The following is a 14,934-nucleotide window of genomic DNA, read 5'->3' on the forward strand; positions in this document are numbered from 1 at the left end:
CCCATCCAAGACATGCTAGTGCTCCATATAGTGCCCCATGTTAACGTCGCATATGTGGTTTCGTTTCATGTGACTGTAATGTACAGACGATCTTTGTTCCCGTTTTTACTTTTGTATGTTTTTTTTCCCCTTCCCTTGCCTTTTCCCCTCTAGCCATGCTTTTGTGTTCTTCTGTTCTCTACTGTACCCCTGTTGGGGAAGTGAAGAACGCAAGGAGAACATGAAAGGATGAACGCTTTTTGTTGCTTTCTTTGCTTATAAAGCTGGCCCTTTCTCCATTTACAGGCTCGATACCTACACGCAGAAGATACCAGCTTCATGCGCTGACCTTTCTTTTCCACTTATCTCCCTTCCTCCCTGCACGTCGCAATTAGCTATCGATTTGCTTTGAGTCTTTGTGCCAGCAAGTGGGCTTTTTTTTTTTGCTTTCTCATGTTCGCCTGAATGCCCCCATCAAGACTACTGTAACATTTGTCGCGCAGAACCCGCGTCCTTGGTGGTTGCTGTGAGTGTTCGTCTTAAGCAAGAATTCGTCCTAACAGAGCTTGTCTTAACGGGAGTTTACTGTATACACTCTGAAAGAATTTCGTGCTAACAAAAAGAAAAGGAACCAACAGAAGCACATTGAGTACATCACCTGAAAATCTCGAACGTGTGAGACCAGCACTCTGTGGGACTTCTCCACAGCTTGCTTGATGGCCCAGAAGCTGATGTCCTTCCAGCGAACTATCTTTACGAATTCCTGCAGTATGAAGCGGAACAACCCATTCTGGCTTTGTATGTCCTCATGACGGCCCCATGTGCAAACAAGACTAAGTGTGTACACCTTTTCTGACAAGTCTAACACGGCACACAGTCCTATTGCAGCACACAAAATCCAGCTAAAGAAAGAAAAGAAGTGGAGAAAAGCCACTTATCTCTATGCACCTGCCATCTGGTGCTTCATAAACACATACTATCTGCCACTATTTTAATCAATATCTGCCTAAGTGTTAATGCCATAATTAGCCATTTACATTAACAAAAGCTTTGCTACTTTGAAAACTGAGTTTTGCTAACAAGTTTAACCACGACATTGATGCAATATCTTGACACCAGGTTAAATGGCTTTCCACTTTTGCTCAATGGTCACAGAATGAACATGCAACTAAGTGCACCAGTTAAGGACAAGTATAAAATAAATAAGGACTATAACATCTTTACTTTACGCATCCTTGTAGCATGTGTACAGTTCACAATGCCTAAATTGGGCCAAATCTTAAAGAAGTAGCCTACAGCTGACCGACCTAAGACGCAGGCGAAACCCACCTTGAGCTTCTTCTCAATGGGCTCCCTATCTGCTTTAATGCGAGCACGAGTAGACGGGACGTACTGGCTGTAGAAGTGCCACAGGTTGAAGAGAAGGCCTGTCAAGAGAGAGCCCGACTGCTGCGCCTCAAGCAAGAAGGGCCACAGCAGCTGCAGTCTAAACTCAAACTCCCCGAGACGGCTTGTGTCCAGGAAACGCACCAGCTCATCCCTCACCTGTCGGAGAGTGTCTGCATCCAGCTGGCTCTTTTCCTGCATTGTGATGCCCCCACTGTTTTATCTGCTTGTATTAAACCAAAGACCAATCAATTTTCTCGCTTCAAAGAGGCAATGTGAAGACAGATATTGGTTGCTGTGGTGGGACGAGGTCAGGTTGCCTTAGAACGCGTAGTTATAAAGCAAGATTGAATAAAGAAGAACAATGCACATGCTGTGGGGGAGTTTAAGAAATGATGGAACATGTTCTGATTGAATGTGGCGATATCTACCTAGGTATACGTGTGGGCACGAGCCTACATGACGCCTTGGGTTTTAGGGACAACCATTGAAAGCTGAACACGTCCACGATAGAAGCAAGTAAGAGACGGTTGGAGTATTGGTGGCAGGAAAGTAGAGATAAAGGACAGAAATAGTGGAAAAGATGAGGTCATTCTGCCTGAAAAGGCAAAGAGATGCACCATGAATTTATAATTTTCCTGGTATAATGAGATCGCTTCAATCGAATTAGATAAGGCATTAGGTCAACATAAAAGGAAAGCTTTCTCTTCAGTTTTTTTTTTTTTTTTTTTGAGCTTGATGGAACCCATGTCATTGTCACGTTATAAAGAGGAAGGTCATAGCATCCATCCGTTCATCCATCCATCCATCCTTCCAACAGATAGCATCACTATGTTCATGTATGTAAAGTCAACTTCCTAGTAAACTTTCCAGAAATTCAACCTTAGTGCCTAGAGCAGAGGCGGTAACATAGTGCTTGACACATGCATTAAAACCATATGATAAAACCTTGCTGTGATGGTTTCCATGTTCAAGATAGTTTTGTACAGCAGTATAGGCAAACAAGAGAAAAATGCCTTCCAGGATTTCTGAGCATGGTTTAAGTTCAGGACAGTATGTAGAAATTAAATTAACATTGCTGGGGTTTAACATCCCGATACCCCAATATGACTGAGAGACGCTCGTCACGAAACATGCTAGAACAGGAAGTTTCAACTGTACCTGAACAAGGTTTGCCAAAAGGTGGTACATAAAAAACCACCACCTGGCACTTCTTTCTCTTACTTTCTGGACCACTCCATTCAGGCACTGGGTCCAGTTGCTGAAACAGATGCACAAGAAAATTGAGCGAAAATCACCAGAAGATGACTGACAAGGAAAAGAGAAACCTTTTAAAAAATCCACCAAGATTCACTGGGACAACACTTATGTGGTGTTTCTGCGGCTTGCGGGTACTCTGTTGTATAGACATGTAAGAGTGCATTTGGCAAAGTAGTCCAGAGTCCTACCTATGACAAGACAAGAGAAAGAATGCTGACATATTCATTTTCCTTTGAGGGGATCAAGGCGCCTTCCCTATGCCTCATTCCACTGCAAGTGTGTTGTGCCGGCTACGAGACGGCTCATTCACCGAGAACCACTTTTGCAGCAGCAACGTGATGGAAGTGGTTAGTACAGTGGACGTACCGTATTTACTCACGTAATGAACCCACCTTTTCTTTTTTCTGAAAAGCTGATGTCAATTTGGGGGGCGGGGTCATTACGTAGAAAAAAAAAAAAAAAACTCCCATTAAACGAAACTCGGTTAAATGGAAAAGCCGCATAACCGAAACTATCTAGGCACACTTGGTTGGTCTCTTATATATTTAATGACAAAAAGTTTCAGGTAATCAGAACATTTTTATAGATTACATCGGTTAAATGATACTAAAACGAGCAAAACCCATGAACGGCGGAAGTGGCCACAGCTGTCTAGCAACCATAAAACAATAGCCAAAGCTAATTTAGTCAAGCCAATCAAACGATCGCACATGTCCGCACATGCCGAGCAGCAATTGACGTCTCGTCGTGAACTTGAGGAGACAGCCTTGAGGAACTTATAGCTGAAGTTCAAGATGAGAATCTGTGCTCGAGTGGTGATAAGATTGTGTGTGATTTCGAGCCCATTTCAGTGGCTGATAGTGCAGCAAGAAATGCTGTCATCCTGTTGCAGCGCTACTTTGAACACCTGGTGGCACAGGGTTCCTGCACAGCCTTTCAGCAATGCACTCCTACTATGTGAGAAAGTGCTTAAACAAGGCCAAGCAAATTGTTATCACCTCATTTTTTCCGAGTTGGCAATATTAGTAACATTTTTCTTTCTCATCAACTATAGTAGTATTGCTTACTTCAAAATGTTTCTGTTCAGTCAGCCACAGTTGGTGCTTTTCAAATGAAGTCATATTTAATTCATTTTGTGGGCTTTGATCAAATGAAACTTCTCATAAACGAAACAAATTTTCTTGCCCTTTCAAGTTCCGTTTAAGAGGATTCCACTGTAACAGCAAAAATTTCACACGATGATAATGAGAAACTAGCTGTTCAACCACAACCGACCTTCAATTCAGCGGCAGGACTACTGAGCCTCTGAACTTATTCGACGACTTAACTTTACACAAGGGGATATTGTCCTTGTTTTGGCCTGTGAAATGAGCGACGAAACTGGGCACCGCTTTGGCACCGTAAATGGGCCTCTAGCATTTCACGTTGGTTGAAGATAACTGAAGTGAACGAGTAGAAAAATGAATTAATGTTGATTACCGCCTGCTAAACCAGTTGGTTCATACTTGCAGATGTCATAGGATGTGAAACTTAGTGAAGGCAGCATAGGACAGGAAATAATGCTTTCGCTGCTCTATTGTTGTTAATTCTGTTGTCTTACTACACAAATAACTGATTACAAATGTAGCTCTTTAGAACTAGCCAGAATGCAGCTTTCAACACTTTCTCCTTGTCTCTTCAATCACACAGAGCTCAAACTTGAAAAAGCAGTACTGTTCAAACAGCAGCACTTACTGCAACTCCATTTTGCGCCACCGCACCACCAAGTGGGTAAGTGCATTCAGCTCAGGGGAAATGGAAATCTTCCGATGAGCCCCTTTTTCCCAGTCCTGTGAGAGGAGCAAAGTGACCATCAGCTACTGAGTTGAACAGTGTAGCTGCTGATTTATTAAGGCGTAACCCAGAAGGTGCATGCAAATGTGCATGCAAGGAGAATGATGTAACGTGTCATTTGATACAATGTGCTACACAAGCTGCCAGCGTACCCTAGTATTTCACACTTATCTTCCATGGCTCCATGGGTGTTGCTAAGAGTAGCTTGCCAGAAATGAAAAGTAAGCCTTTAAGTAAATTGAAATTTTTTCAACTTTTCCACAGAGAATTATGACTTACATGTTACGTGAAGCTTCTGAAAACATTATACATTTGCACATTTGCAAAAGCAATGATATTGCTAATTAAGAGCTGTGAAACTGACCTGTCCTAGTGCAAGCAGTATTTCCAGTCCTTGAAGAACTTTCATTACTGGTGATGACACCGGCAGGTCCAGCACACGATTGCAGACCTGTTTCAACTGAAAAAGAAGAATAAAATTAAACAAGCTAGCACAGTGAGACATTACGAAATCAATGGATTGGCGATAACATGTCTGGTCTGGAAGATGCGTGATGAAGAAAATAAATGCAGAAAAATAATGAGCAAAAGTGAAAAGGCTTTATAGAAGTGGCTCAATAGTTGAGCCACTTCTATGTGACCAAGGCTTCAACATGAAAGCCAGAACTTCATGGAAGTTTTACACTTTTTCACTTATAGTCTGTATTTATCTGTATAGTCTGTATAGTCTTAATGTCTTATAGTATGTATCTGTATAGTCTGTATAGCCTGTTTTTTTTTTTTTCTTCAACAAGCCTTTATAATCTCTACAGTGAGAAGAAAGTTTCCACACTTTAGTGTATTGATGGTAATGAATAGTGAGCAACAGGAACACTTATACCGTATTTACTCACGTAATGAACGCACCTTTTCTTTTTTTCAAAAAATCGGAGCAAAGTTGGGGGTGCGTTTATTACGCGGGGTAAATATTATGAAAACGTTTTCGGGAGAAGGAAAAAAATGCAGTAATGCAAAAAATAGGTTAGGCTGCTGCGCCTTTTGCAATTTACATACGCATACACTGTTTGGAAACAGCTTCTTCGTTGCACATTCAATTTCGATGGTTGATGGCGCTATCTTCTGCAAGCTGTCCCCTGGTGGCCACCCGCGCATGCATGTTTTGCAACTATCTTTTCTCACAATCGTTTAACCGCAACAGTGGTATCTGCTTGTAATCTCGAGGGGCACCCAAAAGCGTGCACTCAAGGGGGAACGGGGAACAAAGGGACAGTTAGGGAGAAGAAAGAAAGTTGGCTAAAAAAAAAGGGGGGAAAGGAGTTCGCAGGAAGCGACCGACTCAGTTGGCGCAGGCAGTTTGGTGATGGGCAGTTTGGTGACCTTCGCTCGTTGTGTGCGTATCAGCTGCAATGTCTCTACACTCGCACTGCTCGTAAACCCCGCTGTGGTGCACAGGTAAGACGGGGAGGTGTCGTGCACAGATAGAAAGAAAAGCAAACAGGCTTGCGGCAACGGGCGAAGTGAGGGGGGGGCGAGCAGGAGTGGTTGAGCGAGGGGGCAAAGTAATAAAAAACAGAAGAGAGCGAACGAACGGGTGAGGAGGCGCCAGGTGTCGGTTGGCGGCAGTGCAGCGGATGAATGTAGGGGGTGCGATTATTATGCGGGGGAGGGGGGGGGGGGTATCCAAATTTTGATGAGTGAAGTTGGGGGGTGCGTTTATTATGCGAGTAAATACGGCACTTGTTTCCATAAGCTGCTCTTCTAGCATCATGAAATAGCGATGAAATTGATCCATTCAGGCTTGAGCTTTAGTACAGATAAGTAACTTTCGGGTATGAAATTCACACATTGATGCATTGAAGCTGAATGGAGGTACAGAGCAGAAACTTAAATTTCTGTAATACTTGCAAGATGCAAAGCTGCACACATGCAAAGCAGCAGCGCTTGTGGTGTGTCGTTCCTTGTGTACGTCTTATCATTTTTTGCGCTACATTATGAATTTGATCCCGCACAAACTGGTCCAGGAACAAGTCCTTCTGCAAAGCTGCACACCTTTACATGATTAGTACAAACCTTCTGATTGGTTTATGGGCTTAGCTTTCCTCCTTACGCAACAATGGAAATAATAGCTGAATAAAAAATAAATAAGCACGGTGGAACTACATCTGCTGGATAATTAATTTGCTTAATGTATGGTGTTGTTACTCTAATGATAGTGAAATACTATGTCAGTGAGTCCTTCCTTAACTCAATAACTCAGTAGGTTCGATTTGCTTATAAGCTGATTCCATCATACACAGTAACTACGCTCTATTTTCAGCACACACATTGCACTTTCTGAGAGCAGAAGCATACCTTGGTAAGGCCTGGGTGTCCAGGGAACTCCACAAGAAGGTCCTCAATTCTTGTCACCAGGCGACGCAAGGGGCCCTCACACAGAGATGTCTCTTGCAGATCAGCGTCATGGTATAGGTCGATCTGGCGTCCAGTGTCGCTACCTTTGTTCTCTGGTTTACATTGCACTAGACCTTGCTGCTCCAAGCTAGCTGTGCCTAGGCTCAATTCCAATGACCAGCACGAGACCAAGTGGCAGCCTTGCAAAGCTACATCAAGTGTTGCATCTGCATGCACAGAGACGTCATTGTCAGACAGATACTGCAAAAGGGCATGTCAGTCCACTGGGGCCAAAGAAGTTAAATGATAGAGAGACTAGTAAAGGTATGCTAATTTGGTCCCTACCATGTAAGAAGTTGGCATCACATTGATACAAACCTGCTCTAAATTACTACCAAAAAAAGCATGTCCAAGCCTAATGCTAAGCCACTTGCAAGACCACAGCAGATACCGTACCAATAAGTGCTGCAGCAACCAAGTGGCAGGAACTCCACAGGATTCTCGGTTACACATTGCGTGGAAAAGTAAGAGAGCATGTGGGCACTTCAAAAACACCAGGCAGACATTTACATGGTATTTCTTGCTGGCTTATTTGTTACACAAAGGCTACATTGGCCAGCACATCTTTACATGGCGATATTCCTTCTGTTGTGTCAGAGTAACATCATGCCAGACAGACCAGCTGACAAGAAAATGTGTTTTGAGTAGGCTTGTGCGCATAGTGAATTTCAGGTTCCAAGAGAATTGGAATCGAACAGTGATTTTGCTGAAATAATTTCGAATCAAATTCGAATAGTATATATATCGCATTATTATAAAGAAAAATTGGTTTATTTGTCATGACCCAAATAACCTGCACAATATTTAACAAAAAATTGAAACAAGGCCTGTGCAAATGCAACTTTTTACATCAAGCAAAGTGGAAACAACTTTAAATAGTAGCAGGAATTAAGTGTTGGTAAAATGCACGTGATAAATTGTAAAATGTTACATGTTAAAATTTGCTGTACTTAGAGCATATAAGTCAGTATAACAAGCTTTTAAACTTAGAAAATGAATCGATGCGATAGTAATTGCTTTATTTAACCTTGAAGTGAGGTTTCGAAGGAGTTTAAATTTTTTCTGTGTGTGTGTTTTTCACGGCATAGCACTATTACACTACAGTGAAACCACCTCTACAGGAGGTTACATGCGAATTAATATATTGTTACAGTAAGATGCCTTTATTTACAAGAGATGATGAATGCGAGAGTCCAGGGATCTGGCAGATCACTGCTCGTGCCAACTTCGTTCTCCTCTTCTACCACGTGTCCCCGCAGTATCGTAGCAATATGTTGAAATAGATGTTTTGACGGTTTAGCACTCCTCTAATTCAGTGAAACCACCTTTACAATAGGTTACATTCAGGCTAATATATGTTTACTTAATCATTTTAAACATTTCGAAATTTTCAATATTTTGAATGTAATTTAAAGCCAATTCGAATAGAGTATTATTCGTTTGAATATTCAAAGCATTCAAATATTCGCACAAGCCTAGTTTTGAGTGTCAGACTTTGACCATCAGTATGTAAGGCATGCCAAGAGAGGCTACGCGCTAGAAAGCCACCTGTTGAATGCACCATATTTGCCAAGAGAGGTATAATCTCTCTTGGCGAATATATGGTGCATTCAACAGGTCATCTAAAGGACATCTACAGAAAAGAAAAAGAAAACAAACACAGAAGCTGACAAGGAAATATTACAGCTTTCTGAAAGCAAGACCTGCCCGCAAAATAATAATAAACAATAAATCATGCATAGTGTGACACCGTTGGCAAAAAAGAAATCTTCGTCTTTGGTGAATCTTCTAAGCAAAGCATGGAAGGTAGAGTTTTTCTTGGCCCCTATTTTACTCTGGTAACTACATTCATATCTTGATTAGAAACCTTGGAATCAAGACTACAGCCTTCTTAAAGAGACTTTTCAATCTTTCAAAAGTAATGAATAAGTGCATTTGGATTGCAGACCAATGAATAACTAAAACTGAAAGTTCCTTATACAAATCCCCTGCTTACCCAGGTGAGCTCCATGCTGCTGCAATGTGCTCCGCAGTGCCTCATGGCGCAGCCTCAAGGCATCCAGGCAGTCAGCTTTCCCTTCTGTTGTTTTTGGGTCAGCAAGTTGGCAGTGAGCTTGCCACACCTGCAGTGCTTCACTGCCACTGAAGGCAAATGCTTGTGCCACGGGCAAAGGCTTCTCAGGTTGAGAATGTTCATCTTCATCATCTTCAAACTCCTGTAGCCGGAAAGATTGGGTGCCACAAATGCAACACTGATTCTTCAATTTATAATTTAACGCCACATCTGTTGTATTCAAAAGTGTCGCACTATGTGAACTTAAAACAAAACAAAAAAAGCAAAATTTTGATTAATGTCATCTTGGTGAATGAAATTTATGGGCTTTATGACTGCTAATTTCCCATTGAAATGCAGCATTATATTTGTGCAACTACAGTAACTGGCACCAGATGACTGGGATTTCGGCAGCTCACCTGCGAGTAGCTGGGAAAGAGAGCGTGACACTGCTGCTCATCCAACACCTCCTGGCTCTCCTCAGCAGGGTGAGTGCGATACTGGAAGAGGCTCTGCTCTCGCTCCTTCTTTTCCCGCTCCTCTTCTTCATTGAGTTGCCATGAAATCGATAGCTGGTGGAGCACAGGACGTGTCGCCTATGCAAGACCAACCGTCAGGACACAGGTAAAGTCTTAATAAAAACTGTCATGTCATTTTCACTACACCGAGACTTAGAAAATTTGGAGGACACTTAAGCTTCACCTTCGAGGGTAGAATTCCACTGCGTAATCGGGTCCCATTCACGTTGCCTTCTCGATCACTAGCCTAGCGTCGCTTCTCGGTGGACACCGTGCCACAAGAAAAAGAATGTCTGTGTGTGTAATACAGGCGATTTCAGGCTATTCTAGAATTCTTACAGTGAGTAGAGTTGTGAAGTGCCCACTTATGGCCTAATTCTTTCTTTTGTGAATTGGAGAGGTGTCTACAAGGCAACACGCCTATGTGTCTAAAGAAAACACGCACCCGCGCACACATTTTCTTGATGCCGTTGTCGTTAATCATCATTATTTATGATTATGTTCTTTCTGACTGGTAGGCTTTTAAGCCGACCACTCGTTGCCCAATGCACATGTTCTTATGCCTGGTGAGATTCTACACTTCTGCCGTGAAGTATCACATGCATTCAGGAGGAGCCTCACACAGCGTGACATTCGTAAAAGAGTTTCTCTCCTAAACGATTTCAAGCAGTGGCATGGCTCTGTGCCGGAACACCTGCCTGCCACGCAGGTCCTGGGTTCCATTGTAATTTGAACCCAACATTTTCATTACCTCTTTCAAATTTTTCACTCATGAACAACCCTGATTTTTTGCTCACAATCAAAAATGCCAACAGATACTGACACCGAGATTTCTTTGAAATGAGCTTTTGAAGGCTATCACAGCGAAATGCATGATACACATAAAGCCGGCAATTTGGTATGTAGTGTACTTACTAAACTCAGATTATCACTACATTGCGAGCATTTTATAAAAGTAAACCCTCCTAATAAAGCACACTGTATTCCATTTTGATGTTGAAATGTTCAAACACATCAAGTTATGACAGCCCACTAAAATAAGTGAGTTCTCATGAAGGAATAGAAAACCCTCTGGGCAAAGTGAAAAGGGACAGTATGCCCATTCAACAAAGCATGTTCTGTAAATGCATGAGTACGAAATGATGCTAAGAACATTTAACAGATCCAGTGCTTGGTCACTGCAGAAAGCAGAAGTTAAAAACATTTGAGGAATATTAATGACTTCTGAGTGTCTGAAAAAGCATCTCCAAGGGCCGAGGTAGTGCATGACAATTCAGAAAGAAAACACTGTTTTCAGAAATCAGCTATCCATTTCAGTATACAACAAAATAAAGGCCCAAAATGTATAGATGCCTAACCACTGCCAACAACCAATCAGCCAGCAGGAATGGAGTGGCCTCTTTTTTAAGATTGCAGTTATTCTATGTTTCAACGAAATTCAATTTTTGATGCACTTAAAATAACTGAAAGGTTCTCAAGGCCCTGAAATTAAAGAGTTTCAACAACTTCTGTGAACAGCACTAATGGGTCATAGCCATTTCAACATTTATTAAAGAAATATACTTTCTTAGTGCACAGAGAATGTTTCAGAAAAAGCACAGATAGGACTAAGAAAGTATATTCTTTTCAAAAATGCAATACCAACCAACCCAAGTAGCCACTCTTTTGCATTTCAACATGCCCAAATCGAATCATGTCACAATGTCCGAAAGCACAACCAACCTTCCGCCAATCGACAGCCCCACTATGGTCTTGCTTCTGGCCAGTGACCAGCTCTTGCAGTGCAGATCGAAGCAGGAGGAACTGCTGGCCTTTGTTCGTAATGAGAGCCATCAGTTGTGAGCTTGACAGCAGCGTAGACAGGCGGTGAGGTGGCAAGGCAGATGGAAACGTCAGTGACTGCTCCAGCACGTGCCAGACCTCCTGCAGAGTAACTCACAAGCATTACCGATGCTGCTGCTAGGCAAACAGATAAAGAGTGACGAAAAATGCAGGAGAAAGCTGAGCAGCATTAATACCCACACTTGAAACGTTGCACTTGGAGGTCGCCAGCACGGCAAGCATTCGAACGCCATGGGTCAGCTGCAATGGGGAATGGATGACTGAGAGCAGTTGCCATAATCACACGATCCAAAATCAAGATATTTGTATACTAATTTTTCATGTAATATTCAAAGAAGGGAATTTACATGCAAGAACAAATTTAGCTGGTCAGATCAGTAAAAAAAAAAGGAAAAAAGGGGGGGGGGGGGGGGGGAGGGACTTATTAACTGCAAATGCTCAAGCTCCTAAGAGACTGTCATGGATAGTCGTAGAGCTGCACTGAAAAGGACAATATGCTACACTCTATATTTTGCTGCACTGATGATATGCATTATGAATTTTTCACTCTTTCACTTGACAGACCTAAATGAAGTGCAACTTTGCTGTTTGCAGCTCTGGTAATACAATAAGTTCTCTTCTCATATACATTTTCAGTTCCCCTGATCTTTATTGCAGTGTTTGCAAACTAATATAAAAAAATACAGAAATAATAAAAAGCTGTCAGAAACTGCCTGTGCCGAATCTCAACTGACCTGGGCCAGCCCGGACAGGAAGGGGTAGCACAGGTCTCGAAAAGACGAGTGTTCCTGACGAAGCTGCCGGCACAGTGCCTCAAGCGCAGTCAGCCATGGCCAGACATCGGCAGTTGGAGCCCGTGAATCCTGCCAGGAAGCACACAGACCCTCCAGCACTGACTGTACTCGCTCAACACCTGCCAGTGTGGAGGCACAGTGGCGCATCTGCCGGGCAAGATCTTCGTACTACATTGGTAAAAGGAAACACAGGAGGATCACGTTTATCGTCGGTCGATACAGCCTTTTATGAAGCATTAGCTGATAGTGGCCCACTGCGACCACCAGCCTAAACAGCTTCCACAACAGAAATGCCACGATCATAGAGGTGAGCTTTGGCTTTGAATAGCCTGTCCAGTACTTGCCTGTGTGTTAGGTGCCCGGTGGGCTTTCTTGGAGGCCAGCTTCTTCATTTTGATCTTTAGCTGCTGCTGGCGGCACTGCTCCAGTTTCAGTGCGGGATGTGTCACCTGGGTCTCATGCTTTCCCAAACGTGCCATGATGGACCAATCCCTAAGCTGTCGTTCTGCTTCGAGGTATGACAGCTGTGCAAAAGGGAGCACAGACCAACATAAAGAAGCTAATGGGCTTCTGAAGGGCTTGCACTTCTCCACCCAAAAACAATAAGCATGCTCATGCTATACTGCAGCACTCATTCTACACAGATACCGATTGTTGCAGCAGTACAGTGTAAGATGAACAACAAGAAAATTATGCACAATTAAGTGCTTTTCCTAATGATGTATATATGAAAGAGGCTTGGTGCATAATTTTACAAGGCCATTTTTGAACCAACCACTCTATGTTAATTTACATGGTATAACACCTAGTGTGACTCTATGCTTATGCCACTCAATATTATATCTGTTAATGTGACTGCTTGACCAACATGATGACTGTAAGAAACTTTTTCCAATTTTTGCCACATGATGAGTGCCACTAGTACCAGCAAAGGGTGGTAAAATTACGGCTCTGTCAGTGGAGCATTTCTAGACAGTAATGCAAGATGCAAAGGCTGTGGCGAGAAAAGTGCACAATTCATTCAAGTTTCCCCGATGTGTGTGCGTGTCAAACGACATGCTATTGCGTTAAAACCTCCCCCACTTCATAAAAATGGAGCTTTTTTGTGTCCTGATTGATTGATTGATTGATTGATTGATTGATATGTGGGGTTTAACATCCCAAAGCCATCATATGATTATGAGAGGCACTGTAGTGGAAGGCTCAGGAAATTTCGACCACCTGGGATTCTTTAACGTGCACTCAAAATATGAGCACACAGGCCTACATCATTTTCGCCTCCATCCAAGATGCAGCAACCGCAGCCGGGATTTTATCCCGCGACCTGTGGGTCAGTAGCTGAGCACCTTAGCCACAAGACCACTGCAGCGGGGGAGTTTTTTGCTGTCGCATGGTCCTATCATTCCTGGTTGTGTGCAGCAAGTCACCTATTAAGCTTATGCTGTCACTGTTGGGATGCTTGCTGTACAGTATACTTTCCAGTTGTTAAAGCTCAGTCAGACTATGAGTTCAGACTCTAGCAATCTCTCACTTCAGCGCTTCGCATTCAATGAATATAATCATGCTTTTCATTTTGACAGTATTCGTCACTGAATAAATCACCACTTGACATGTTTGCAGAAAAGAAACTTTGCACACAGCCACAGAGTAACCACTGTGCTTGCAAGAAAACTTCAGTGTTGTGGGCCTGCCAGAAAAACCAAGCTAGCGAGCAGCTTCCAATAATTGTTCATCTTATTGCCACCAAGAGGCGATCGATTCTCACAAATGATAACAAGCAAGCATGGCAGTGCCATTGGTACATGGTGGCATCATTCTTACATTTAAGTCGCACCTATTAGCTAAAATCATGGCCGTGTGGGCAATAAACAGGCTGGCATAAACCACTTACCTTTTGAAAGTTTAGAAACAGTTTTTTGTGAGCGAGCAAATAGACACCTCCGACAACACGAATCAAAATTACTGCCACACGCTTTCACAGGCATGAATATGGGAGCAATACCCAACATGTTGATCCAAACAAACCATTGAACAGAAGGTGAACGTCGACAGTACAAGAAAAAAATTCTCTGCATGCATGCAGGTTGACAGCAATTGCTGGGCAGAAAAAAAAGAAGTTAAAAAGTTGCCTTGTTTATCAAACATAGATACAGTGAGACAAATGTACAGAATTGACTATTTGGCCGCTTGGGACTGGTTCACAGCATCACACATCTATATCAGTGACCTTCAAAAAAGTCAAAAACCACTAGCCACCACCCCCAGTTTTAATCTGTCCACGACAGTACTGAAAAAACTTGGATCAGCCATCAACTGACCTCTTGTTGCGTGTGTGCCAACTTGAGTGCCGCCTTGTAGAGTGGATCAACTGGGTCCCACGGAACCAACACTTGTAGGGCACAGAGGCCTACCTGGGCCAATGTCAGTCCAAACGACCACAGCCAGTCCCTGTTGCAGCAGCCTTGAAAATACCAAGGATCGCAAGAAGTAAGAAGAATGGAATACCATACCGCTACTTGGATATTTAGGGCTTGAGTTATTCACTATTCATCTTCTCTAGATGTTAGCAGATGCAGTGAAAAGAGTGTGTGGGTCAATAGCGAGCCCGCCTGTGTTGCTTTCATTTACCACTGCTATCTAGTACATCAACAGTGCAGCTGTAGGGACATCAATGGCACCCACTGCTACAGTGACATGTAGCAGCCAATGGAGGCCTCACAAAAGTAACACTGCCAAGAGAGATCAGAAATGCCCAAACAGCCATATTCATCCATAATAAAAATGCCACTCAACTTTCACGCATCAAAGACTGACAGTA

The 14,934-nt window shown here is 42.8% G+C and overlaps 1 protein-coding gene across 1 annotated transcript in view; it reads right to left on the bottom strand.

Annotated features, from left to right (window-relative positions):
• The window catches only part of LOC119174009 (midasin), a 213,071-nt gene that overhangs the window by 51,431 nt on the left and 146,706 nt on the right, over positions 1–14,934 (bottom strand). Inside the window, exons 46-58 of the mRNA XM_075894860.1 lie at positions 14,435–14,577; positions 12,461–12,640; positions 12,057–12,284; positions 11,503–11,562; positions 11,203–11,403; positions 9,382–9,558; positions 8,906–9,125; positions 6,811–7,076; positions 4,823–4,918; positions 4,360–4,454; positions 2,527–2,626; positions 1,309–1,560; positions 638–742 (exon numbers count right to left, since the gene is read on the bottom strand). Coding sequence (XP_075750975.1) covers positions 638–742; positions 1,309–1,560; positions 2,527–2,626; positions 4,360–4,454; positions 4,823–4,918; positions 6,811–7,076; positions 8,906–9,125; positions 9,382–9,558; positions 11,203–11,403; positions 11,503–11,562; positions 12,057–12,284; positions 12,461–12,640; positions 14,435–14,577 — 2,123 coding nt within the window. The remainder of the gene's footprint in view (positions 1–637; positions 743–1,308; positions 1,561–2,526; positions 2,627–4,359; positions 4,455–4,822; positions 4,919–6,810; positions 7,077–8,905; positions 9,126–9,381; positions 9,559–11,202; positions 11,404–11,502; positions 11,563–12,056; positions 12,285–12,460; positions 12,641–14,434; positions 14,578–14,934) is intronic.

The sequence above is a fragment of the Rhipicephalus microplus genome, chromosome 5 (assembly GCF_043290135.1).
Source record: "Rhipicephalus microplus isolate Deutch F79 chromosome 5, USDA_Rmic, whole genome shotgun sequence".
In the NCBI taxonomy this organism is placed as follows: Eukaryota; Metazoa; Arthropoda; class Arachnida; order Ixodida; family Ixodidae; genus Rhipicephalus; species Rhipicephalus microplus.